Here is a 24,777-nt window from a genome sequence, read left to right as displayed (position 1 = left end):
TGTGTCCCATTTCGCCTTCTGGTGTCACAGTGGATCGATCTAAGGCTATGGGGTTGACTTAGGCACTCGGGTCATAATTCTCTGTGTTCAAAGCCTCCTTGGGGCCAAATAACAATAACCAACATTTATTAATCTCCAGTGGCATGAGTTTGAAGAGGCAAACTCTGGGAAAGTCATTGCTTGACCTCTGAAATTAACTTCCCTGAGTAGGTCACTCTGGTCTTCCTTAACCAACCGCAGAAAAAAACCAGAGGCCTCTGGAGAGGTTTCCCCATGAGGCTGGGCTAGAGGAAAGAGAGAGAACTAGGGGTGGCATTATCCAAACCTGTTTTAAAGGAGCCTCTGTTACAGGAAAGGAGTCCCGATCCAGACTCCAAGAGAGGCTTCTTGGATCTCACGCAAGAAAGAATTCAGGGCGAGTCCATAGAGTCAAGTGAAAACAACGTATTAAAAACGTAAAGGAATAAAAGAATAGCTACTCCATAGACAGAGCAGCCCCGCTGCTGGTTGCCCATTTTTATGGTTATTTCTTGATGATATGCTAAACAAGGGGTGAATTATTCGTGCCTCCCATTTTTAGACAATATAGAGTAACTTCCTGACATTGCCATGGCATTTGTAAACTGTCATGGTGCTGGTGGGAGTGTAGCAGTGAGGACGACCAGAGGTCACCCTTGTGGCCATCTTGGTTTTGGTGGGTCTTAGCTGGCTTCTTTACTGCCAACTGTTTTATCAGCAAGGTCTTTAGGACCTGTATATTGTGCTGACCTCCCATCTCATCCTGTGACTTAGAATACCTTAAATGTCTAGGAATGCAGCCCAGTAGATTTCGGCCTCGTTTTACCCAGCTCCTATTCAAGATGGAGTTGCTCTGGTTCACACACCTCTGACACCTCCAGCTTAGAAAGGGGGCTAGCCAGACAGGGTTGAAGATCTACCCGCTCTGTGAAGAACTGTTTTCTAACGAATGCCAACTCCTGCAGGCGGTGTCTGCCATCCCAAGAGCGCTCCAGGCCTCTGGGTAACTCATCAGTCTCTGGGCAGGGACCTCCTTGGGCTGCTCTTCTCAGGGGTTGTTTATTCAAACATTCAGAGCATTTGTGCAGCAGTGGCGTGGAAGGGCAGTTGAAGCTGAGAGGTCAAGCAAAACAGGACCGGAGGTCAGGGAGTCCACAGGAAGTGCCCACAAGGAACCAGAAGACCCACTTTCCCCCCCCAGGCTAGTTCTGACTCCGACACCAAGCAGCCTTGTGATCCTGGGCAAATGTCCTCAACCTTTCTGAACCTTGCGTTCCTTACCGATGAAAGGGGAATGACCTTCACCCCCACCCACATCACAGCAGGAATGTTAGAATCAGATGAGACAATGGAGGTACGTGACAATGAGGGCCAGTTGAAGTGACAGAGGGAGGGAGCAGGACTGAACATTCAGATTAAAATGAGACAAATGCAGGCTGTAATCCTGGATTTTCTAAACAGCTGAGTCATGGGCTCTAAACACCTAGGGGAGCATCGGTCATTTTTTCTCTGACTGGATGAACTGTGATTGCAGACTTACCTCCTAGAGATGATGGGATGACGCCTCTCAGAGGGCCACCACCGGGGACCTCCCAGAGAGGATGGAATGATGCATATAATAGTGCTACCACCCGGAATTGCCAATAATGTTTCTGTAACCTCACAGAGCAGCCGACAGCTCATTGAAGCAAATTTATATGCATCAGCACTGTTTCCATCTTAGACTTTAAACAACTTTAATTAATAATACCCTCCTCTCCCAGTGTGTCAACACAACTCCACCTTCCATTTTGAAAGAACTTAAATAAATATAGAAATAAAATATTCAATTATTGGAAACAGAAATGAGAAAATATAATTGATTTGAGAGGCTTTTGCTACAAAAATTCCCTGGGGCCACTGACTACATTTTATTAAAAAATATCACACACTTATATTTCTACATTTCTTATGTAATAATTTTGAGTTTCTCAGGGGGGAAATAGTATTATTGAAAGAAAAATAATTATGACAAGTATTAAAGATTAGTGAGCCGGATTCCCCTGGTATGCAACCAACATCCTGGGAGTAAGTTAAGTGCCTTAGAAAGTGACGTGAACTCTTGTCATTGAGTAAATTACTGCTTCGATGCACTAACAAGGACCCTAGTGGGTTGGAAGAGTTAATTCAACTTCCCAGTGCACCAAGCCTAATCCCCGTGCAGCATTTGTGCTCTGTAAGAATCTGGATCTGTGTGCATCCACATCTATTTCTGTCTTCTAAGAATGGGCACTTCTTCAGAATAGAGCCCATATCTTTACAATTATCCTTGGCAGCTGGCCCGGCCCCGTGCTCCTGAGAGCCCAGCAAACACTCTTCTGGCTTCTCGAACAGAACATGCTTTGCCACTGATCAGTGCCTAAATTGTCCTGATCATGTTTCTCTGCCTCGGTGCTAAACCAGTGTTGCAACTTCCTGACAAGCAGCAACACCTTGGTGAGGAGAAAATCCAGCCATTTCCCCGGTATTCCTAGCACATCTCATTCACCTCACGCAATAAGCACAGGATGGGTGTGAGAAGTTGGCCACACTCTATTTATTCAGTTATCTAGTAGGTAGCATTTTCTTCTCTCTCTCTTTTTTTTTTTTTTTTGGTTGCTCAAAGTGAGTAGATCCCATACACCGAATCCAAAGGTCCAGGCCATTCCTGATCGGTTAAGAACAGAATGTCATGGCACCTGGTCCCAAGTGTGTGCACAGAGCATTTCTTGAGCAATTCATCAGCATCCTGAATGTGGCCTATCATGCCTGCATAGACCCGGCCCCTGCCTACCTCCCCAGGCTCACACGGAGCCTGTCACCCACCCCCTGCTTTGCTCCAGCCACCTGGATCTGTCTTCCTTCCACTTGGAGTCTCCACACTATTTCCTCAGCTGGGAACACCTCCTCTCCTTCCCTCCTCCTCTGGAGGAGGTTGGCTCCTCCTCCAGAGCTCTTCCTACATTCCTCTCCCCAAGGTGACCACCCCCTTCACAGCATGCCCCATTCTTCCATACGTTTTCACAATTACAATTTTTTTTCTTTTAACCAAAATAATACTTCCATCTGCAACTACTCAATGTTGGAAAGCAACAGCCCCTGGCCCTTCTCCCCACCTCCAATGCCATCGCCCAGGGTGAACTTCTTTTCATTCATTCATTAATCAGGTATTCCCAGCACCCAACCATTCTAGGCTCTAGGGATACAACGTTGAACAAATGAGACAGGCGTGGGCCCCACTCTGTGAGCTTGTTTCCATTTTTCCATTCTCTATTCTTCTGGTCTTGCCTTCACCTAGACAACATGCTTACACCTCTATTTTTTTTTTCATTTGTCAATAATAGATGATATTTACAGACTCCATAATATGAAAGTTGAGGATATAGCTCCATAATACCACCCCTCTCCTCCCAGAATCTTGGACATTCCCAGGGTCTGACATTTGCATTTTTATCTCTGTTCTTCTTGTGTTTATTGTTGTAATGTAAGGTGTTATGCGAAATCTCCATTTCTCACTTTATCAACTTTCAATAATATGTCTCTTTATTTCCCACTTTAAAAGATAAAGTTATTGATGGCCCTCTCCTCTTCTCCACCTTCTATCCCTACCATTCATGTCCCACTTGGATGCATGTTTACCTTTTGTTTTTGTGTTGAAATTGCAACCAAGCTGCTATGATTCTGTCATTGACTGGTGAAGTCATGTATTAGGAATGTGTTCTTTTTAGTATGTCTAACGTCATGACTCCCGGGCCGATCAAGGTTCCCAGAATCAAGATTCAGTGGAATTTCTCTCTTTTTGTCTTTATGCTCTAATTTTACCACATTTTAGTTTGCTTCACATATGAATTATGACCTTAGTATACGTTCAGGTTTATTATACATTTATCCACCTGATTCTCAGAGTTTCCAACTGATATTGTTTTCTTGCATTAGTTGCCCTTGATTAATTTTCCCCAAGTCATTTCTATTAAGTCCCCCTTTTCCTGATCCGCCCCACTCCCCATCTCCCCTCTTCTGCTCCATCTGTACTGGCTGCCCTCTAAGTTGGCAACACAATTGCCATGTTGTAAATTTCTTCTAACTGCTATCGGGGTCTGGATGGAACCACAATTTGCTGGACCCCACAACTTCCTATTTCAGTCTTGTTTTTCTTGAGTATGTCTATAATACCCTTTAAAAAAGGATGCATAAAAATAAACTTTCTGAGATCTTTCTGTCTGAAAATACCATTATTCTGCCTTCATACTTGATTGATATCTGGCTGGGTATAAAAGCCTTCAGAAGTTTGTTTTTATCCTTGGTACTCTGACACAGCAAAGCTGTGTCTAGGCAAGCTTTCTTTTCACTAATTGTTCTGTGCACTCAGGAAACCCTTTTAAGTCTGAATAATTTTGTCCTTCAGCTTTGGAAATTTTTTCTTCAAGTATTTCTTTGATAATATTTTTCAACTCCAGCCTTGTATGTTAAACCTCCTACACTCATCTCAAGGATCTCTCTTATAGTTTTCAATTCCTTTGTCTTTCTCTTCCTACATTATGAGTGAGGAAAGAGAGTTCTTGGGCTTATTTTCTAAGTATTTTAAATTTTAAAAATGCAATTAGTCCTGTTTTTAAACCCGTGAACTCTCTTTTATTCTTTGTTTCTTTTTCTCAGTGTTTTGTTCTGATTTTAAGAGTATCATATTTTCTCCCAAATCCCCTGGCATATTAATTAGAGTGCTTTTAATGTCTTCCATTCCTTAGTTGTCATTTTTTTTTTTTTTTGGAGGGGGGAAGGCATTCTTGTTTCTTCTTCTTTCATGCTGCCATTCTCTTTATGTGCCTGGTGGTTCCTTGGCTTTACATTTCTATCTAAGGGAGTGGGGTTAAGTGACTGTGTTTCACATGCTTACTGTTAGCAGGTCTATGTTTTGGCTCTGACCTCTCTCCGTTAGAACTGTGAGTGGGATGGGGTGGGGCCTGTCTGCTAGGACACTTTGTTTTAGGGTAGGATGATGATGAGCTATGTTCTCCTGGAGATTTCTAAGTGCCAAAATGAGGAGGTCTTTATTCTACACTATTCAATACGATCGATGCTGTTTTACAAATACAAAATGGAAGCACAGAGACTTATGATTAGAGAGCTACAGGTAATGAAGCCAAAATTTGAACTGGAGTGTACCCGATGAACATATATATTCTCATTCCACAAACCCAAACACATTTCAATGTAAAGTGAAAAATGGTGTTATATGAATCATTAGCTCTATTTTTTATAAATATTGACTTGATGGTCATGTCATGATATTGACCTTGATGGTCATGTCACCAGGAGCACACCAGGACTCTGCATCCTTCCACCTATGTAACAAGACATTGTTTGTTCCTCTTAAGCAATTAATCAAACTTCTGCTATTAAAGAAAATGAAATAATTAAACTTCGCTTACAGTCAGAAGGCATCTAAGCAGAATTAGCAGTTTCAGAGGAACTACATGCTGTAAAAATTGGGGGAATAATTTATCCCTGGGTTGGCCAAGCCAAATGGTAGATATTTTTGCATTATTTTAGTGGATGTTAGTAAAGCCATATTCCTCGTAAGGTTTTCTTCTCATTCTGAAGGTCATGTCTACTTCACTTTTTCACATCCATTTTTGAACAACTGTTGACAACAGATGCAGATCTTATTAGAAAATTACTTATAAAAATTCAAAAATAAGCATTTATTGATCACCTACCAAATTAAAACATTTGTTTCTTAACTCAGTGTTTCCCACACCTTCCTGGAAGGTGGTAATAGATGTTCCATGAAAAATGCATTCCAAGGTCAAATTAGTTTGATCCACATTGGGTTAAATGAAGTTAAATAGTTTTCTTTGTTGCCGGTATTCTCAGAATCTTTCATTGCCAGTATGCATTGCGAATCTCTAAAGATTTAAAATTTGAAAAATGTACATTTTGGGAAATGCTCATTTTAGAAAACTCACATTGTGAGAAACATTGACTTCATTTATCAAAGAGCCATTTTGCTTTCCTCTCTTCTCTAGAGACATACTTGTTCTCAATTACATGCACCTGGGCCATGACTCTCAGGCATGTTGTTCTCCAATTCAGGGTCTCATATGTTCAGTTTTTACAACTTTGGGTTGGGCAACCTTATTATTATCGTCTTCACTCTCTGCCTCTCTGCTATGACCATCTCTTAATTTTGCCCTGCACATCCTTGAGTGATGCTTTATTTTAATGCTTTCATTTCTGCATCTACAAAATGTTGACACAATAACACATAGGTTTTAGCAAGAAATTAAATAAAGTGACAGCCTAGCTATTACAGGAAGGTGATAATAAATACATTTGAAATAAAGGTCCTGATTTTGGATGGTTCTCTCATGATCGTCTCGATCTTTAGTAAATAATACCCCATTGTGCTAAATGACAAAATTAAAAGATGGGCTCTAGGACGGTCAAAGAATGCACCAATGAACAAGACTGTAGAATGATGCAAGTTGTGTCAATATGGAGAAGGGCAACTTTAGACAGTAACACTTGTCATGATGTACCAGTCTTTTAAACATTAATTTCCCTAACTTGTGGCAAAATATCATATGCTTGTTATTAATTTCACCGACACCTCCTCCCCCATCCACCGTCTTTTTTTTAACAGTGGCATCACTGCCCACCTAATTGCCTAAACAAGAACTTGAAGGTCATCCTCACCCCAGGTGCCTCTGCATGTGCTTTCTTTGATTTGAACTCATCCCCTCTCCACTGGCCAAGCTCATCTTTTAAGATTCAGCTGAAAAGCTTGGCCAGCTCAGACACTGTCAAAATCAATTTATTTACCTAGCAAGCATTCATTGAGCACTTCGTGTGCCAGGTATTATCCAGGATTACTGCCTGGCAGTGTACAGAGCTAGTTTATTGAGAATTTCATTTCCATATCTTCACTGTGGGAAGCCACTGCTTTAGCCTATATAACCACTGCTCCTTCATTGCCACCGTCATTGTGAAGCAGGATATTCCCATCCCTGGTTGGACTCCTCTCCAAAGCTACACTGTCAAGCTGTCCCTCTGAAGTCAAACCACTTCTCTCTGATATTCAACTATAGTCTCCAAGACCCAGCTGCTTCTCCTCTATCTGCCGGCTGAGTCTGAAGATTTTATGGGCACTGGATGGAGGGCAGGGTGGGCCATGGGTGGTTTTGGAAAAGGCAACATTCAAGCAGGAAAACAGGGCTGTCATTTCTCATTTTGGGCTGTGGTATCAGTCTTTTCAGCTTGAGGGGGGGGGGGGGGCCTCACCAGGGACCTGCTCTCCCAGAATTTCTCTGCCTCCTGTCCCTATCATTTGTAATAAATATTTTAGACCTTTTCACCTTCACACCTAAACCTTGACATTAACAGTCCCTGAATCTATTTCTATCCTTACTTAGACTTTGGTGAGACTAGGGTAAAAGGCAAAGGTGGCCAGGCATGGTGACTCATGCCTATAATCTCAGATACTCATGGAGACTGAGGCAGGAGGATCTCTTGAGGCCAGAAGTTTGAGACCAACATGAGCAACATAGGGAGACTCCCATCTCTAACAAAATGTAAAGGAAATATTAGCCAGGTATGGTGGCATGGAAGCATGCAGGATCACTTGAGCCCAAGAGTTCAAGGCTACCGTGAGCTATGATCACATCACTGCACTCCAGCCTGGGTGACGGAGCTAGGCCCAATCTCTTAAAAAAAAAAAAAAAAAAAAAAAAAAAAAAAAAAAAAAAAAGGCTAAGGTGGAGTGAAGGGACTCTTTAATCTCATAATAATTTTCCAAAGCTATATTTTAATTGCTTCAAGAAGTTAAGGGGAGAATTTCTTCCCTTCCTCAGATACGTAAGAATAACCAAAACTATTTGGGTAAACGTGGGTCTCAGCCTTTTAGCTACAGGCTTTTGGTTGGATAAGTATTCATGAGGCAGAGGGTGGGGGCAGGGTGCAGAAGCAAAATAAAAAAGGAAACCTTGCTTAAGAAGGCAAGGCAGGCCGGGCGCGGTGGCTCACGCCTGTAATCCCAGCACTTTGGGAGGCCGAGACGGGCGGATCAGGAGGTCAGGAGATCGAGACCATCCTGACTAACACGGTGAAACCCCGTCTCTACTAAAAATACAAAAAAAAATTAGCCGGGCGCGGTGGCGGGCGTCTGTAGTCCCAGCCACACGGGAGGCTGAGGCAGGAGAATGGCGTGAACCCGGGAGGCGGAGCTTGCAGTGAGTGGAGATTGCGCCACTGCACTCCAGCCTGGGCGACAGAGCGAGACTCCGTCTCAAAAAAAAAAAAAAAAAAAAAAAAAAAAAAGAAGGCAAGGCAGCCAGACCACTAAGTAACTACCAATTATTTTTCTTAATTTCATTTTGCCTCCATGAAAGATACTCAAATACAATGATTTCTGTGGGAAGCCTCAGACTGAGCTGTTAGAATCCTTAATGGGAGTAAATTCTGTGACCACGGTTTCATGCTGAATGTGTCCAGTCAGAGATCCTGTGGAAATACATATTCTAGCTGGGCCTGGAAGGCTGATTTTTCACAGGCATATACTGGCAGGCGTGTCGCCTTCCATTTTGTCAATTGGAAGCCTCTCAAAGAAGCTACTTCTCAAGACCTGAGAATGCTTCTCTTACGGACTATATATTAAACATCATCACTTATGTGACTAGATGATATCCCTTTGCTGCCAGACTTTTCTCCCCCTATTGTGACGAGTTGGTTTTGATGTTGCTAACCTGTTAGCTTTAATTTGGTCCTCAGGCTCTATACCCATCAGGATAGTCTTTAGAAGCATAATCTACTCCATTCTAACAGAGCGATTCTGTTAATAACTACAGACCTATTCACTTGTTAGACATTCCTTCAAAAACTTCACAAAGGCTTCCTCCATAATGCACTGAAGGTCTGCGTTTCTCAGGCAAGTATTCTATGTGGGGGAGCACACAGATTCCGGGAATGGCTGACATGAACACTGTTGCTGGCTTGTGGACTCAGATTAAATAGTTTGTCCCCTGTAAACCACACTTTCTTCCCTATAAAACGGGGATAATGACAGTGCCTACCTCATTTGGCTGTTATGTGAATCAAATGAGAGAATGTGTGCACATTGCCTGCCACTTTATTAACACTCAATACTTGTTAGCAACTATTAAGCCATAATTAACTATTGTTGAACTCTTTCATTGTTTTGCAAAGTCGGCCAAGAATAACATACCATTGTTTGCTGCTTGTGTTGACTTTTCACAGGGCTTTAACTCTGGGGTCAAGACCAGGTTAGGAATTAAGCAGCATGAGGCCAATGAAGACTCCTAGTTACTGATGTTTAAATGAGCATGCTTTCAAATGCCCAACAGTGGGAATTAGCAGGAATGGTCTCCTGAAGAGTGGATAATCTCTAGACATGTAAAACAGGGACAAGTGGCTTAAAGTAGAGCTGTAACAACAAAGCCCCTGAGGGTAATCATAGGGACTTTACTAGTGCACTTTTGGCCTTTCCTGTGGGTAAAGAGGGAGCTAGTAAAGGCATTAAGACAACTGGAGCAACTGTAGAAGCTGAGACACATAAGCGGGGTCTCACACATCTCTGTATGAAGGTATGCATTAAGACTACGTGTACACAAAACCAGAATTAGGGCTAGGTGTGGTGGCTCACACCTGTAATCCCAGCACTTTGGGAAACCAAGGTGTGCAGATCACCTGAGGTCAGGGGTTCAAGACTAACCTGCCCAACATGGTGAAACCCTATCTCTACTAAAAATACAAAAATTAGCTGGGTGTGGTGGTGCATACCTGTAATTCCAGGTACTCAGGAGGTAGGAGATTCGCTTGAACCTAGGAGGCGGAGGCTGCAGTGAGCCGGGATCACTGCACTCCAGCCTGGGTGACAGAGCAAGACTCTGTCTCAAAAAAAAAAAAAAAAAAAAAAGAAAGAAAAAAAAAAAAGACAGAACTTTCCTTAGTTGGAATTTGTTATTGATCCAAGAATGCAAGGAAGTATTCCAAAGGGTTGTTCTACACCATAAACAGTGCTAAGATTTGGGTATAGAAAAGTTATGAAGCAGGTATTCCCAGAGACCAAAAATGATGGCCTAAGAGTTCCTTCCTGAAATACAATGACCAGAAAAAAAAAAGAAAAACAAACAAACAAACAAAAAAACCTCCCATAATTATAACCATTTTCAATCTGAAATACTTATCCTTGGTAAATGTTACATTGAAATGGCTCATATCAAATAAGAATAGATACCATTTGATGAGTGCTTACACTAGATGCCGACACTGTAATATACCTTTGCAATGTTATTTCATTGATTTATCAACCATGGAGCTATACATCAGCTCCCTTTACCGGCCAGGGAAGTGGTAATTAGAAAGTTTAAGTAAGTTGCCTAAAATTGCACTGCTTCTAGGAGCATAACAAGGATTAGAACTAGATTAGCTCATTCTAAAATTTGTGCTCTTAGCCCATTCACAGCCATCCTGTGCAGGTCAGTGGAAGAGCGTGTTACTCAAATCCAAATAAAACTTTATTTTTCACAGAATATGTGCATGTATTTAGTTCATCTAAAATAAGTTTTCAAATAACTAGGATATAAGGGCATTAGGGATCTAACAATTGAGTAAAGAATTACAGCACCCTGCTCCAGAAAAAGGTAGAAATCAAAGGAAGTAAATGTATTTAGGACCACTTTTCCCCGGTGGCCTTCCCTGGTTTTGGAGGCGGTGGAAGAGAGGCGAACTATGCTCTTGACAGCCTTCTGGAGCTCAGGTGAGGCAATGAAGTGAGGGTCCAATCAGGAAAACTAGAGTACAGTGAATCTGTGAATCTCTATCATTTGGGTTGGAATACTGAAAGCATACACTAGAAGAAATAATGTCTTGAAAGTACACACATCCCTAAAGGGACCGCAATATATTTTAAAATCCCCTGAACTTGTGAAATTATGTAAAGATAATCCTGAATTGCTAATGCCCCCAAGTACTTGGCAGAATTAGACATGCTCTCTGTAGAAAAATAATATCACCCTAGGTCTCGAATATTTTTGCATATTACTGTTTTTCAAATACAATGTTGATCACGTAATTCAAAATAACTAGCTACTAGGAGATTAATGAAATGTTGTCAGCAGAAACAACAGATGGAGAAATAGACACCTATGGGCTCCAGATAAAAGAGTCAGTAGACCCAAACTTTAAGATAACTATGCTTACAATCTCCAAAAGGCAAAAAGATAAAGCTGAGAATTTGGCAGAGGCCTAGAAACAATAAAAAATAACCAAGTGGAAATTCTAAAATCAAAAACCTGTGATACCCCAAATTAAGAACTCAGTGAATAGGTTTAACAATGGATGACATAAAGCTGAAGAAGAAACTAGTTGACTGGAAGAATAAAATATTCAGAAAGATGCTTTTAAAAGACAAAAATGTAAACTTTCACAAGAGAAAGTAAAAGAAAGACAGCTAAAAATTCTAATATGCATAAAATTGAAGACTCAGAAGAAGAGGAAAGGGAATGAATGGGTCAAAATAAATAATTAAAGAGATAATGGCTAAGAACTTCCCAAACTGATGAAGCTGTCAAACTTAGATAAGAAGCCCCATGAATTCCAGATGGGATGAGTAAAATGAAATCCACACCTAGGCCCATAATGGTAAAACTGCTGATAATCAAGGACAAAAAGAAAATCTTAAAAGCAGCCAGAGGAAAAAGTGGTTTTATTTTCATAGAAACAACAATAAAATTGACAGCACTCAAAGTACTTAAGGAAAATAACTGTTAATCTGTCATTTTAAACCTGGTAAAAATACTCTTCAATTATAAATGTAAAATTGATATTTCCAGACTGAAAGAAACAAAAGAAAAGTTGATGTTCCCTTACTAAAAGAAACAGAGAATTGTTCACCAGTGGAAATACAGGAAATACTGGTATTCTTTAAGGAGAAGAAAAACTCTCCTAAATGGAAGACCAGAGATGCAGGAATGAATGAAGGGCAAGCAAAATGCTAATGAAAATTAACTACATAAAATAATAACGTCTTTAGGGGTTTAATATATAGAAAATTAAATACATGACAACAATGGTACACAGATATGGAGAGGAGTAAATGAATTTAAAGTGTTCTAAGGTCCTTGATTTTTCCTGGAAGAAAATAAAAATAATTAATATTGGATTTTGATAAGTCAAGAATTCATGTTTTGCTTTCAAGTTCAACACTAAAGAATAGTAAAAATCCATGTGTGTTCCAGGGTTATAGAGAAGGAACATAGGATAATAAAAACATACTCAAATAATCCAAATGAGGACAGCATAAAAATAGACAGAAGAACAGAACAATCAGAACAAACAGCTCCTTGCAAATGGTAGACTTACAGCCCAATATAAATGTAATTACATTAACTGTAAATAGATTAATTTCTTTAATTAAAAGGCAAAGTTTGTCAGGCTGAGTTAAAAAAAAAAAAAGCAAACAGCGCTATATGTTGTTTACAAATGACACATATAAAACATAAGGATATAGAAAGACAAAAAGTGGAAGTATGGAAAGATACTTTTCCTACAAACATAAACCCAAGGAAAGTTGATGTAGTTATATCTGTATGAGACAAGTAGATTTTTAAGGCAAAAATCATCATTAGAGATTAATGTAACTTGCCATTGTAACAGGGCCAATTCAACAGGATGGTGTAACTATTCTAAATCTTAGGCACATAATAGCATGATTTCACATATGTAAAGAAAAACCTGAAAAAATTATAAGAAGAAATTTAAAAAACCTTCAATATAGAGAAAAATGTTGACAAACATTTCATAGGAACAACAATGAAATTGACAGCACTCAAAGTACTTAAGGAAAAGAACTGTTAATCTGTCATTTTAAACCTGGCAAAAATATCCTTCAATTATAAATGTAAAATTGGTATTTCCAGACTGAAAGAAACAAAAGAAAAGGTGATGTTCCCAGACTAAAAGAAAAAGAGAATTTTTCACCAGTGGAAACATAGGAAATACTGGTATTCTGACAAACCTCTTAGATAAGATAGACATAATACATCAGACATCATATGAGTAAGAATGGAAATATCTGAAAAAAAAATGAGCTGAAAATATGACGGATTAACAAATAAGGAATACCATACCAACAATAGCAGAATACACTTTTTATATTTTTACTTTTTGAGACGGAGTCTCCCTCTGTCACCCAGGCTAGAGTGCAGTGGCATGATCTCAGCTCACTGGAGCCTCCATCTCCTGGGTTCAAGGGATTCTCCTGCCTCAGCCTCCCAAATACCTAGTAGCTGAAATTACAGGTGCCCGTCACCATGCCCAGCTAATTTTTCTATTTTTAGTAGAGACGAGGTTTCACCATGTTGGCCAAGCTGGTCTGGAACTCCTGACCTCAGAGTGATCCACCCGCCTCAGCCTCCCAAAATGCTGGGATTACAGGTGTGAGCCACCACCCCTGGCTGGTATACACATAGTTTTAAGCACACATGGAAAACTTACAAAATTAGCTATAGGTGGGATCACAGAGCAAATCTCAACAAGTCTTAAAGTATCCAAAAGATAGAGTCTGCTCTGTGATTACAATGCAATTGAGCTACGAGCCAATTTTAGGAAGATCACCAGGAAATCCCACATGTTAATTTTGTACAGCCGTTTCCTCCTCCTCTCAGTTTCCCTAAGATACATCTCGATCATCACCTAGAATAACAAACAAAAGTCTTTTTGAGGACTCTCTCATAGAAAGGGGAGAAAAAAATTGAAATACATACCTATATTTTGGCATTTCCATCCCAATCACGTACTTACTGCTGTGCATGGCTTGAACTGTCTTCCTGTGTGTATATTATCAATACGATCAGGAACTAAAAGAAGCTTTTCATTTTGGAATGAACTCAACACGGGGGCTTGCATGATGTTATGAGTTCAGTGCTGAGCTCTCAATGTGCTGCTCAACTACTCCTCGTGACCCCGGCTCCAGGGAGCCAGCACCCACCCATTCTGTTAGTGAAAGGATGCCTGATGGTCCAAAAATGTAGGGCTGGCCAGGAGCGGTGGCTCACGCCTGTAATCCCAACACTTTGGGAGGCCAAGGCGGGCAGAGTTCGAAGTTCGAAACCAGCCTAGCCAACGTGATGAAACCCTGTCTCTACTAAAAATATCAAAATTAGCCAGGCGTGGTGGCGGGCCCCTGTAATCCCAGCTACTCGGGAGGCTGAGGCAGGAGAATCGCTTGAACTTGGGAGGCAGAGGTTGCATTGAGCTGAGATCACACCACTGCACTCTAGCCTGGGTGACAGAGCAAGACTCTGTCTTAGAAAGAAAAAACAAAAACAAAATGCAGGGCTGGCTTCATGAGCCTGTGACCTGTGCAGTCACACAGGGCTGTACCCTTAGAGCGGTGCTACCTTTGTCTAAAGCTCTGCTGTCAACATTTTAAATTCTTTTTTTTTTTCTTTTTTTTTTTCTTTTTCTTTTTTTTGAGATGGAGTCTCACTCTGTCGCCCAGGCTGGACTGCAGTGGCCGGATCTCAGCTCACTGCAAGCTCCACCTCCCGGGTTTACGCCATTCTCCTGCCTTAGCCTCCCGAGTAGCTGGGACTACAGGCGCCCGCCACCTCGCCTGGCTAGTTTTTTGTATTTTTAGTAGAGACGGGGTTTCACCGTGTTAGCCAGGATGGTCTCGATCTCTTGACCTCGTGATCCGCCCGTCTCGGCCTCCCAAATTGCTGGGATTACAGACTTGAGCCACCGCACCCGGCCAACATTTTAAATTCTTAATAATTGATGAACAAGGCACTTCGCATTTTCACTGTGCTCTGGACCAGCTCAACGGGTTTCCAGACTTGCTGGATTTTACAACTAAGAAAAGAAAAACCCCTGGGCTGGATCCTCTGTGAAATACTTTGGCTGCTCAGAAGACATTTCCTCTTTTCAACTCTCAGTTGTCCCCCCAGGTTTGGCAGCTGGGTGTTCACTAGCTGCTTTACTGAATCTCTGATCTTGGTTTCCTGCTTACTTGAAAATGTTTTTACAACATCAATACAGGCCTCTTCCCCATCTGGCCCCAGTCTCTTGCCCTGGCCTTGGCTCCTTTTCCCTCTTCCTTCATTCTGCTTCTTCCCCCAACCCCCATTTGACCTACTGACTTCTACAACCCCCCACCTCAAGGCAACACTTTGACCACATAGAACCTTCTCTGCTAGGGGAACATGGCATGCTTCTTCTGGCCTCTGTGCACTATTCTGTGGTTTTCCCTCTGTCTAGAATATGCTTTTCCATCACTGCCACCTCACTCTCACTTTGACTTTCATTCCATTAGACCCAACCCCATGTCAGGGGCTGCATTAAGCCCTTTAGGAGTGCTTTGGTCATCATCCACTTGCTTTTGCTCCTATAGCTCCACAGACATGCTTCTGTCATAGCAGGTAATACATTATAGTACACCACGTTTGTTCTATTCCATTCTCCCCTATTCACCTAGTCTTGATAATTCAGTTCTTGACTTGGAATGCAAGTCAGTCATTCTTTCTGGAAAAGATCTCCCTGAGTACCTGCACTTCTCTCATCATAGCACTAAGCATATTAAAACATCATTATATATGGCCTGTTTCATGAGACCATGTCTGTTTCACTTTGGTAATAACCTCAGTATCTAGCATAGTTCTAAGTACTGGAGTCAAGAAGTATTTGTTCAATTCAAGGATGAGTAAGTGCATTAAGATGTGTGTGCATTATCTTCCAGACAGTGGGTTCTTTGGCCTTTTAAACTTCTCTTTCTCATCTTCTTTCTTAGCTCACTGCTTGGCACGTAATAGGTGTTCAATAATGTTTGTTCAGAAAATCAATATCTGAAATGACTTATGTGACCATTGAGATTATCCTCTTGGGGCCTGACCCCAGAACCCTGGTTTGGGAATGTATCCCCAATGACTTCAGCCCTGACTTGAGGTTGCATTCTTCAAGGGAAGATGACAGGGATGACAGCATGGGGATTCAGGCTGACACTCACTCAAGTCCAAGAGGATGAATTTCCCTTTATGTTGTAATAAACCTCATATTGTTGTCTAGAGAGTGACAGAACGCAATGCTAAATTCATAAAATTTTAACTGTCTGTGCCAAGTATATAGAATTATAATAAGCATCACAGGTGAGTAGGAGCTTTGGAAAAACACTGGGAGCCATCCCCGGAAAGAGTAGCTCCCTCTATTGATAGTGGTGGAGCACGGCAGGCCCTTGGGCCTATAGCTCTAATCAGAGCCCCTTCCTTCACTCACTTTCCTCCTCTCACGACCTTGGGCTCCTGCTTTCTACCTCCCATTGTGCAGCTTCTTTCTTTTTTTCTTCCACTGGAGACAGGGTCTCACTCTTTCACCCAGGATGGAGTGCGGCGGTGCTATCACAGCTCACTGCAGCCTTGACTTTCTGAGCTCAAGTGATATCTTCCTACCTCAGCCTCTTGAGTAGCTGGGACTACAGGCATGTGCCATCACAGCCACCTAATTTTTTATTTTTTGTAGGGACAGAGTCTCACCATGTTGCCCAGGCTTGTCTTGAACTCCTGGCTTAAGTGATCCTCCAGCCTCAGCCTCTCAAAGTATTGGGATTACAGGCATTAGCCGCCATGCCTGGCCCAGCCTCTTCCTTGCAAACTAGCAGGGAGGTATCTTTCTTTCCAGGGGTTTCCTGCCTCCTATCTTGTAGTGGGCATTTTCGTTCTTGTGGCCAGCTCCAACTTCTTTATGAAGCTCCCTTCTTCTAAGAAACCAACTACAAATTAGAAGATGGTGGGGTTTCTCTCATCTCCATGGCCATGAGCTCTTCTTGAGAGACTGACTCCCCCCTCTCTGTATGGTATTCCACTGAGCAAAGACTTCTTTCTACCAGAGTGCTGAGGAAATACTTGAGCCCGTATGTCTCAATATATGGAGGACCAATAGAAGGAATTCAGCAAAGCTGAGCTCTAATTGCATGCTTACTGTGAGCCTGTGATATGTTAAGAAGGTACAGGGAAATCAATTTGGGATCCATAAATATAAGGAAGAATGTTGTTCCGGCTAGAGTTGAGCCCTTGAAAAATAAAATAGGGAGGCTCTTCAGAGAGTGCACTCCCTACCACTGGAAACATTCATGTGGACACCGGCCATAGCAGGGTTGATATGGAGGGAAGTGCTGCAATGGGTAGGAGGTTAGCTAGAGAGAGACTCGATGGCTTCTCCCAACTTTCAAGCTTCTGTGATCTTATTATAGGGTTCTAACCCTGTAATGCAGTTTATATTTCAACATACCGTACTTAATTAGTTGTTTTCCTAAACTTCTTCTGAAGTAAATCAGCTTCATACAGTGATAATTAGTTTATTGGTAGAAACAATGACAAACTCTCAAACATGCATATTTTTGTGTATGTGGCAAGGACACAAGAGAGGCTGACTATTATTATTCCTGCACTGTTTTTCGTAAATGCAATCTGTTAGTATCCCTGTGAGGATGTCACAGCAACTTAACCAGGTTAACAAATCACATGAAAATAAAGAAACAATAATAGGGACTATTCAAAAAATGCTGGAGCCAGATTAATCAGTCTTCAGACAATTGAGCATGAGTTTCTTATTAATTAACTTGCTTACAATTGGAGTGAACTCAGAAGTCAAGATTACATGTAAGGAAGTAATCATAGGTTTTTGTAAATCACGCTTAATTCTTCAGCAGTGCTGCCCTCATTGGGGCACATAGGCTGGGATAGCTGGTAGACCTGACTATACACGGCAATGTGCGGGGCACACTTAAGGGACTGTGACTTCTCCAATGGGTTAGCTGCAATATTCAAAACACTGCTAGAGTGGCTTAGCCACATAGGGTCTTATTTTATTCCTAAAAGTCCAGATCTAGGTCCAAAGACGGTAGGGTTATATGAAGCAGAGTCATCAAGAACTTAGCCTCCTTTTAACTTTGGACCTGCCAACTTTAGTCTGTGGCTTTTGCTCCTAAAATCCATGATGGCTTCTCCACCTTTCTGGACAGGAAGAAGAAAGTGACCTAGAGGAAGGGGTGGTGTCTACTGCATGGAAGCAAAACATTCTGAGAAATCCTGGCTGACATAAACGGGTGTTTTATTGGCCAGAACTGAGTAACACGCCCAGTTCTAGCAATAAGAGAGACTGGAAAATACAGTTATGTGAGCTGGGCTTGTGACTTCCCCAAATGAGACTCAGGTTTTGCTATCAAGGACAAGTGCAGATGGATGTTGGATGGGCAGCCAGCCATGTCTGCTGCATGAACTTGTTTATCTTAAGCTCCTGATGAGGTGAACTCTGCTCTCTGTTTCTTCTCGTTTGGGACTTGGGGACCTCCAGCAGGACTCTGAGCAGTGGGAGATGCCTCTACCTGAAGGACCTTGTGGCGATCTTCCATGGCCCTTTCATCATCAATGTTTTACCCATTAAGATACAATTTTGCGATGTCACCATTTTCAGGCTGTAAGCCCTAACTGCTGCATTTGCAGCTTTGGTTTCCTCCGAGGGCTGCATGGGGACCACCAATCCATGCTTGGAGACTCTCTGGTGCCCCAGAGAAAAGAGCCTGATACCCACAGTTGTGTTGTGACTTCTTCCCCATGCTTCCCCTAGACCTAAGCTAAGTGTCCTCTTCCTGAACACGTTCCTCTTGCCGTCTGTTAATACTTCGCAGATGGCACAGCACTCCTGTTTGAAGCAGATCAACACCTTGAGATTTGTTTAAGCCAAGAAGGAGGTCCTACCTTTAAACAAGAAAAGGTTTATGACTCTCTTGACATACTCCAGGGATTCCTGTCTGGCAGGGCTCAGGAAGAACAACTGAAAAAACAAAACTCTAACATTTTCAGAACTGTCAGAGACAAAAACTGACAGAGACAAAGAACATCCAATCCAGTCTTCTCATGTTGCAAAGGAAAACGTTGAGGCTAGAGACAAGGAGTGCCTCACTCCAGGTGTGGTTATGGCAGAACTCAAGGGGCAAAACTGGGTGGGAGGAGAATTGCAGAGAGAGGTAGAGGGCTCTCTCTCACCTTCTGACTGGGACTGTATTACTTTCATTATTTCAGTGCCTGTGAGCATGAGAATGTGCCAATGCTATACATAATTAAGGCAAAAGTTGTGGGAGGTGGAGTATGGTATCACAGCTACCAGGAATACCATACCAATTCCTGATCTGCCATGCTTTGGTTTGTGACACTTAGCTGTTCCTTAGCATACTCACCTGCAAAATAAAAACAATGGCAACATACCTCAGGAACCTTTGAGAGGACTAAATGGAGTTGATACTTTAGAACAGCACCCAGTTGATAGTAATGTAGACATGTTTGCTAATGACAAGATTAGTTATCTTCTATTCTCAACAGGTTCAGAGTCCTTGAAACTTGCATGAATGGCCAGGGCACATCTTGAAGAAGCATGACAAAGAACCTGTGGGGATATTAAGATTTAAGTCTTCTTGGTTCTTGTTACCAGCATCAAGGGATCTTCTCATATCACAAAATAATGAGATTATTCCCCAACATAGGTCAGCATGGCGTAAAATACATGATCTGTGATAGGAGATGCTTTTCTGATCCGCTTTTATGAAAAATGTCCTTCCTGCCTGCATTTTCAACTTTAGTATGTGTGCCTTTTTCTTTTTAAAATGTGGTAAGCTTCACCCACCAGCCTTTAGTACCAGCTGCATAAGGAGGAACTAACATCAAGACATACACCCTTATGCCCCATCCATTTTATTTTAAAGCACTCTTCAATTTGTCAATACTTTAATTCGCTGAGCAATGTTATAGTGGCTGACCACTTTTGAAATTATCTTTATTTTGTTTGGAACTTGAAGGGCATGAAAAACTTCCCTCCACTTCCTTCCCCTCTCCCAGGGCTCATTTTCCCCTCTCTTTTCTCTGCCCTGCTTGCCCTCTGACCCTGTCGAGCTCTGCTGTTTCCACAGACTTCTGAATCTAATTAATGTCATAGTGACTATATAAGTGAATTATGTAGGCAGGAGGATGCTGGAAACTTTGAGGAAGGTGCATTCCTTAGGGAAAAACCTGGTTTTGTTAAAAAAAAAAAAAAAAAAAAAAGAAAGAAAGAAAGAAAGAAATGTACATTCCCAGGAACATTTATTCCCAGGGGATAGAATGTCAGTGAAGCATAAAATCTCAGCAACTACTTACATTCAATAAATATCTGTCGTCTGATGAGCAGATGAAACTCCAGGAGCATCTCTTTTGACATGTGGGCAATAACCAACTATTATGGAAGCTGGCTGCAGGGACAGATAGTCCAAATATGTTGCCATCTAAAACAGGTCTCAGCCCTCGACTGGGGTATTGGCCCCCTTTCTACCCTCCCTCTTTTTCCCAGCCAGTTCACAACAATTTACAGGGAGTATGTCCTTAGATGATCTCTGAAATGACCCTGGCTCCCAGGGCCCCAGAAAGGTCTCCAACTCCCTAGGACAGCGGACAGGCTGGGGGGAGGGGTATGAGTACTGAAGTTCTTCACCAGAGGATACTGTCAGAGAGCCCAAGGCGGAGATGGTCCCTATGCCCCATGTTTCCATGGAAACATAGGAGGAGTGATGACAGCCAGCACAGCCACACCATCTGCTCGGGACCTGGTAAATGATGAAAAAAATACAGAAAGAAAGGCACCTCGAATCCTAGGTTAGAACCACTCAGAGATACCTGTGGAGAGAGAGGGAAAGGTCTGAAGACACAAGAACTCCTGGGTGGATCTAAAATCTATGCTGTCCTGGAGCTCGACATATTAGCGGGTAATTTGCAAGGAGAAAGCCTAGAGGGTTTATCCTGCAATCTCTGGATACAGCTACAAACACCCAAGGAGCCTCTGGAAGGAGAAGCAGATGGAGTGATGCATCTGCAGCTTTGCTGGAACAGGAGAGAATGGTGTCCTTAGGGACAAAGCTGGAGGAGATGCTGTAGGGGCTGAGGCAACTTGATGCTGCTCCTATCACCTTCCAGCAGGACTACCTGCAGAGCCAGCTTCTGGCCAGACATATTTTTCTAGGGGAATGATAGGATTATAAAGAGAGAGAGAAAAAATTCCACTTGGTTACAAAAGCGACCTCTGAGTTGCAGCTGAGTCTTCAGAGGAAGGCATGAATGAAAGCCATGCAAAGCTTCTCTTCTATCAAATCATATCTGAAGGGAGATCTTAGATGCCATACGTTTGCTTCTGGGTCTATTTAGGAGGCTTCCAGCTCTAGGTTGGCAGAATGTGAGTAGGGCCCCAGACTGAGCAGGACTCATTTGTTAGTCCCTTTCTTTGGTACATTTAGTCTACACCAACCAACCAACCTGACCCAGGACGCCAAGCAGTTCCTCTCATTCAGCAGCTTCCCCCAGCAGCCCTCCCCTTAGCTGGGGGTTTGATTCAGCTCCCAGGGGTGTTGCTTGCATCCGTGTGGGGAGAAAAGCCCCTCGGGTCACAAGCACTATAGGATGAGCAAAAGCTAAGGCAGCTTCATAGAAAACATCACTCTAAATTTTTTATTTTTAGTCTCTTTCTCTTTTACATAAAAAACTTCCCTTTTAGTTCTGACATTCTAATCCCCAAAAGTCTAAACCCTTTTTTTGCTTAGTATTAAGGAGTTAAAATTTTGACAACTAGATGAAGTGCTCATTTTGGTTTGCATACCCAGAGGCTGGAGGATAATAGGAACATCTTCATAAACCAGATAAATAATAAAGATCTCCCATAAAGGCTCTCACTAACTGTTTTACATTTTACTTGTAAAAACTATTTTGGATTTATCTCCATGACAGCTTAGTAAAAGACAGGATCTGCAACTATTATTTGGGTTTCCTCAAAAGCCCTCATTCTCCAAGACACTATTAGACGAAACCATAACACTGGAAATAATCAATCCAACTATCTCCATGTTAGAGGCCCCAAACAGAAAATCATGGCTATTCCTAAAGAAACATTTTTAAATACCCGCCTTGCAATTGCTTGAGGTGCACGCACTCTCATATATTAACACAAGGCACCAGAGTTTAAATTCAAATGTAAATCTGCCCGTTACCACATGGCTCTTTGGGAGAGGCCTTTCATGAGTAAACCCCTCAACCAGCTCTATATCATCCCAGAGCCTTCCCTCTTTCCTTTTCTGGGATCATCTATTTATCTTCAGCCTCCATGGTGAGGGTAAATCTGTATCTGAGCTCCAAGCCCAGCATGGGACTCGCAGTAAACACGGTTATGTTTGTCCTTCAGCGGCCCTCCTTTGTATAAACAGATGTGGTGGGAAGGGAAGGAAAGCCAGATCCCGGTGAGGGCCAGGGAGGTCTCCTTTCTGAAGAAGCTTCCCAGCTGCACCCAGGAGCACGGGAACAGGACACATTTCTTGTTCAGGCCTCAGAACTTGCAGTTCTTCCAGACAGGGGCTGTTCCTGCTCCCTCCTCCACCCTCCACCCCCAGCCTTTGTTCCTGGGAACGCTGTCTCAGTGTCTCCATCTCACTTTCGCCAAAGCAAACATTTCCAACAAGGCGTATGCTAAGGGGATATTAGAAAGACAGATTTTCTTCTTTTTTTCTTTTTCCTCTTTTTCCAAATACACTGTGCTTTGGGATTTGGGCAGCTAGCCCTTCACACCTGTACTTTTTCCTATATTCATGTTCTCTATGTTTTTTCCTAATCTTCTTGCTACCTTCAGCTAATGAGAGGGGTTTTTAAGGGCTGAGAGTTATCAGCTTGTAAAATAACAATTCCATTCTTCTCAGACTATGTTGATGCTGACTGTGCCTTAATTTAGCGTTTTACATTTTGCACATTAGTTATGGATGCTAATGAAGAAAGGATTGATTCAGAGCTGGGGGAAGAAGGGAGCCAGGCTGAGCATTCTGAAATCCAATCTCAAATAATAAAGAAGACTCGTTGGCCGTTTGGTCTTCTACCTGTGTCCTGAATTGAGTTTGTGAATCCTCATTCCGAGGTGGGTGAAGTGAGAGGGTGACTCTTCGGCTTGACGCTGGAGGGATCCCGTCACTCGCACCCAGGATTTCCATTTCTGGCAGCTCCAGTCAGCGGTTCTTGTCCAGAAAAAGGAACAAAGGGGAGAGTGCTGGAAGGGACTCCCTTTTGGCGGGGAGTGCGAGGTTTGGTTCGCGTGGTGAGGCATAACTGCAGGGCTCGGAGCTGCTCTCCAGGAATTCTGGGGAATCCCTGGTGAGAATCTGGAGCTGTGGCCAAGAGGTCAGGAGAGTCAGGGGGCCTTGGGGGGGCTTCCGGTTCTAGGCCAGCTGTGGAGAAGCAGAGGTACGGCCCTGATGGAGACATGCGCTTCTCAGCATGTCTAAAAAAGTAAGCCAGGGGAAGAGCTGTCTGTACAATGAGGGAGGTTATTATTACTCTTTAGGAGCCACGATGATACTCTTAATCACCCTTCTAGCTGATCACCTGCCTTTCCAGATCGGAGACAGGCGGCAAGTTTGAAGTCGACACCCGGAGGCCAGTTTGTCCCCCTTCCCCATAAGAAATAAAAAGAAAGGAGGTTGGTTTTCAGGGCTGGCCAGCTAGAGGGTGGGTGGGACCCCCACTGGAGGCCAAACCGCAACGGAGAGCAGGTCCGGGTAGAAGAGGTTTCCTCCGCGCCGCCGCTTTATTTCGCTGAACTTGCGGGCTCCAGAGACCTTAAACGGTTTGTTTGGGGCGCTGCAGCGGGCGGCACAGCTCACTCTCCCCGCGCCTGGGCGGCCGGGGAATTCCCCCGCACCCACCCGGGTCCGCCGCCCGCGGGAGCGCCCAGCAGGGTCAAGTGGATTCTGGGCCGCGGGAGAAGTGCGTGCAACCCGGGCGGGGCCGGGCGCGGGCGGGCGGCCGAGGGATGCGGCAGGGCCGAGCACGACTCCGCATCCCCCCCGCACTCGGCGCCGCCGCCTCGCCGCTCAGTCCCGCTCGCAGGGCCGCCCCGGACACCCCGGGGCTGCCTAGGAGCGGGCGGGCCGCGAGGGCGGAGGGAGAGGGGCGGCAGGGTGGTGCGGCCTGCGAGCGCCGCGGGACCCCGAGGAGCGGCGTGGGGAGTGCAGGGGCGCGCGGGGCGGGCGCGGCGCGGGGCTCACGGCGCGCGCGCGCCTCGGCCTCGCCCGCGCACACGCGCCTCCCGGAGGAGAAAGAGGCGGGCGGGCGGGCGCAGAGCACCGCGGCGGCGGCGGCGGCGGCGGCGGCTGCAGCGGGCCGGGCCGCCGCGAGGGAGGGGAGGAGGGGCGGGCGCAGGGCCGGGGGCGGGGGGCGGGGGGCGGCGGCGGCGCGGCGCGGCGAGCTCGCCGCTCTCTCGTGAGTGTGCCTGCGCGCAAGCCGGGGAACGGGTGAGTGCGCCGGCTGCTGCCGCCAGCCCGGCCGGCCCGGAGTCGGGGGCGGGGGGCGCCGGGAGCCCCGACCCGGGGGCGGGCGGCGGACGGGCGGCGGCCGCTCTGGCGCGGCTGGGATGCACCTTGAGCGGCGCCTTTCGTTGCAGCGCGCGGGCGGCCCGAGCCTCGGCGGCGGCGGTAGCGGCGGCGGCGGCGGCGGCGGCGGCGCTGACACCTCCCACCATGGACAGCTTCGACTTAGCCCTGCTCCAGGAATGGGACCTCGAGTCGCTGTGGTAAGTCCCCGAGCCGGCCGCTTCGGGCGGGCGGGAGCAGCCGCGGCGGCCCGCGCGTCCTCACCTGGGCCGGGGGCTCCGGGCTGCCGGCCGCCGTGGGGGTGGGGT

The 24,777-nt window shown here is 44.2% G+C and overlaps 1 protein-coding gene across 3 annotated transcripts in view; it reads left to right on the top strand.

Moving 5' to 3' along the window:
* Window positions 1–24,777, top strand: part of AFF3 (ALF transcription elongation factor 3) — a 620,869-nt gene that overhangs the window by 13,949 nt on the left and 582,143 nt on the right. For all 3 annotated transcript variants that reach the window (XM_008008177.3, XM_038004212.2, XM_038004211.2), the window contains exon 2: window positions 24,541–24,669. In XM_008008177.3, the coding sequence (XP_008006368.2) occupies window positions 24,617–24,669 (53 nt within the window). In that variant the 5' untranslated portion in view covers window positions 24,541–24,616. The remainder of the gene's footprint in view (window positions 1–24,540; window positions 24,670–24,777) is intronic.

Source organism: Chlorocebus sabaeus, chromosome 14 (assembly GCF_047675955.1).
Source record: "Chlorocebus sabaeus isolate Y175 chromosome 14, mChlSab1.0.hap1, whole genome shotgun sequence".
Lineage (NCBI taxonomy): Eukaryota > Metazoa > Chordata > Mammalia > Primates > Cercopithecidae > Chlorocebus > Chlorocebus sabaeus.
The sequence above is the reverse complement of the archived record's forward strand: the minus strand, read 5'-3'. Positions and strand labels throughout refer to the sequence as shown.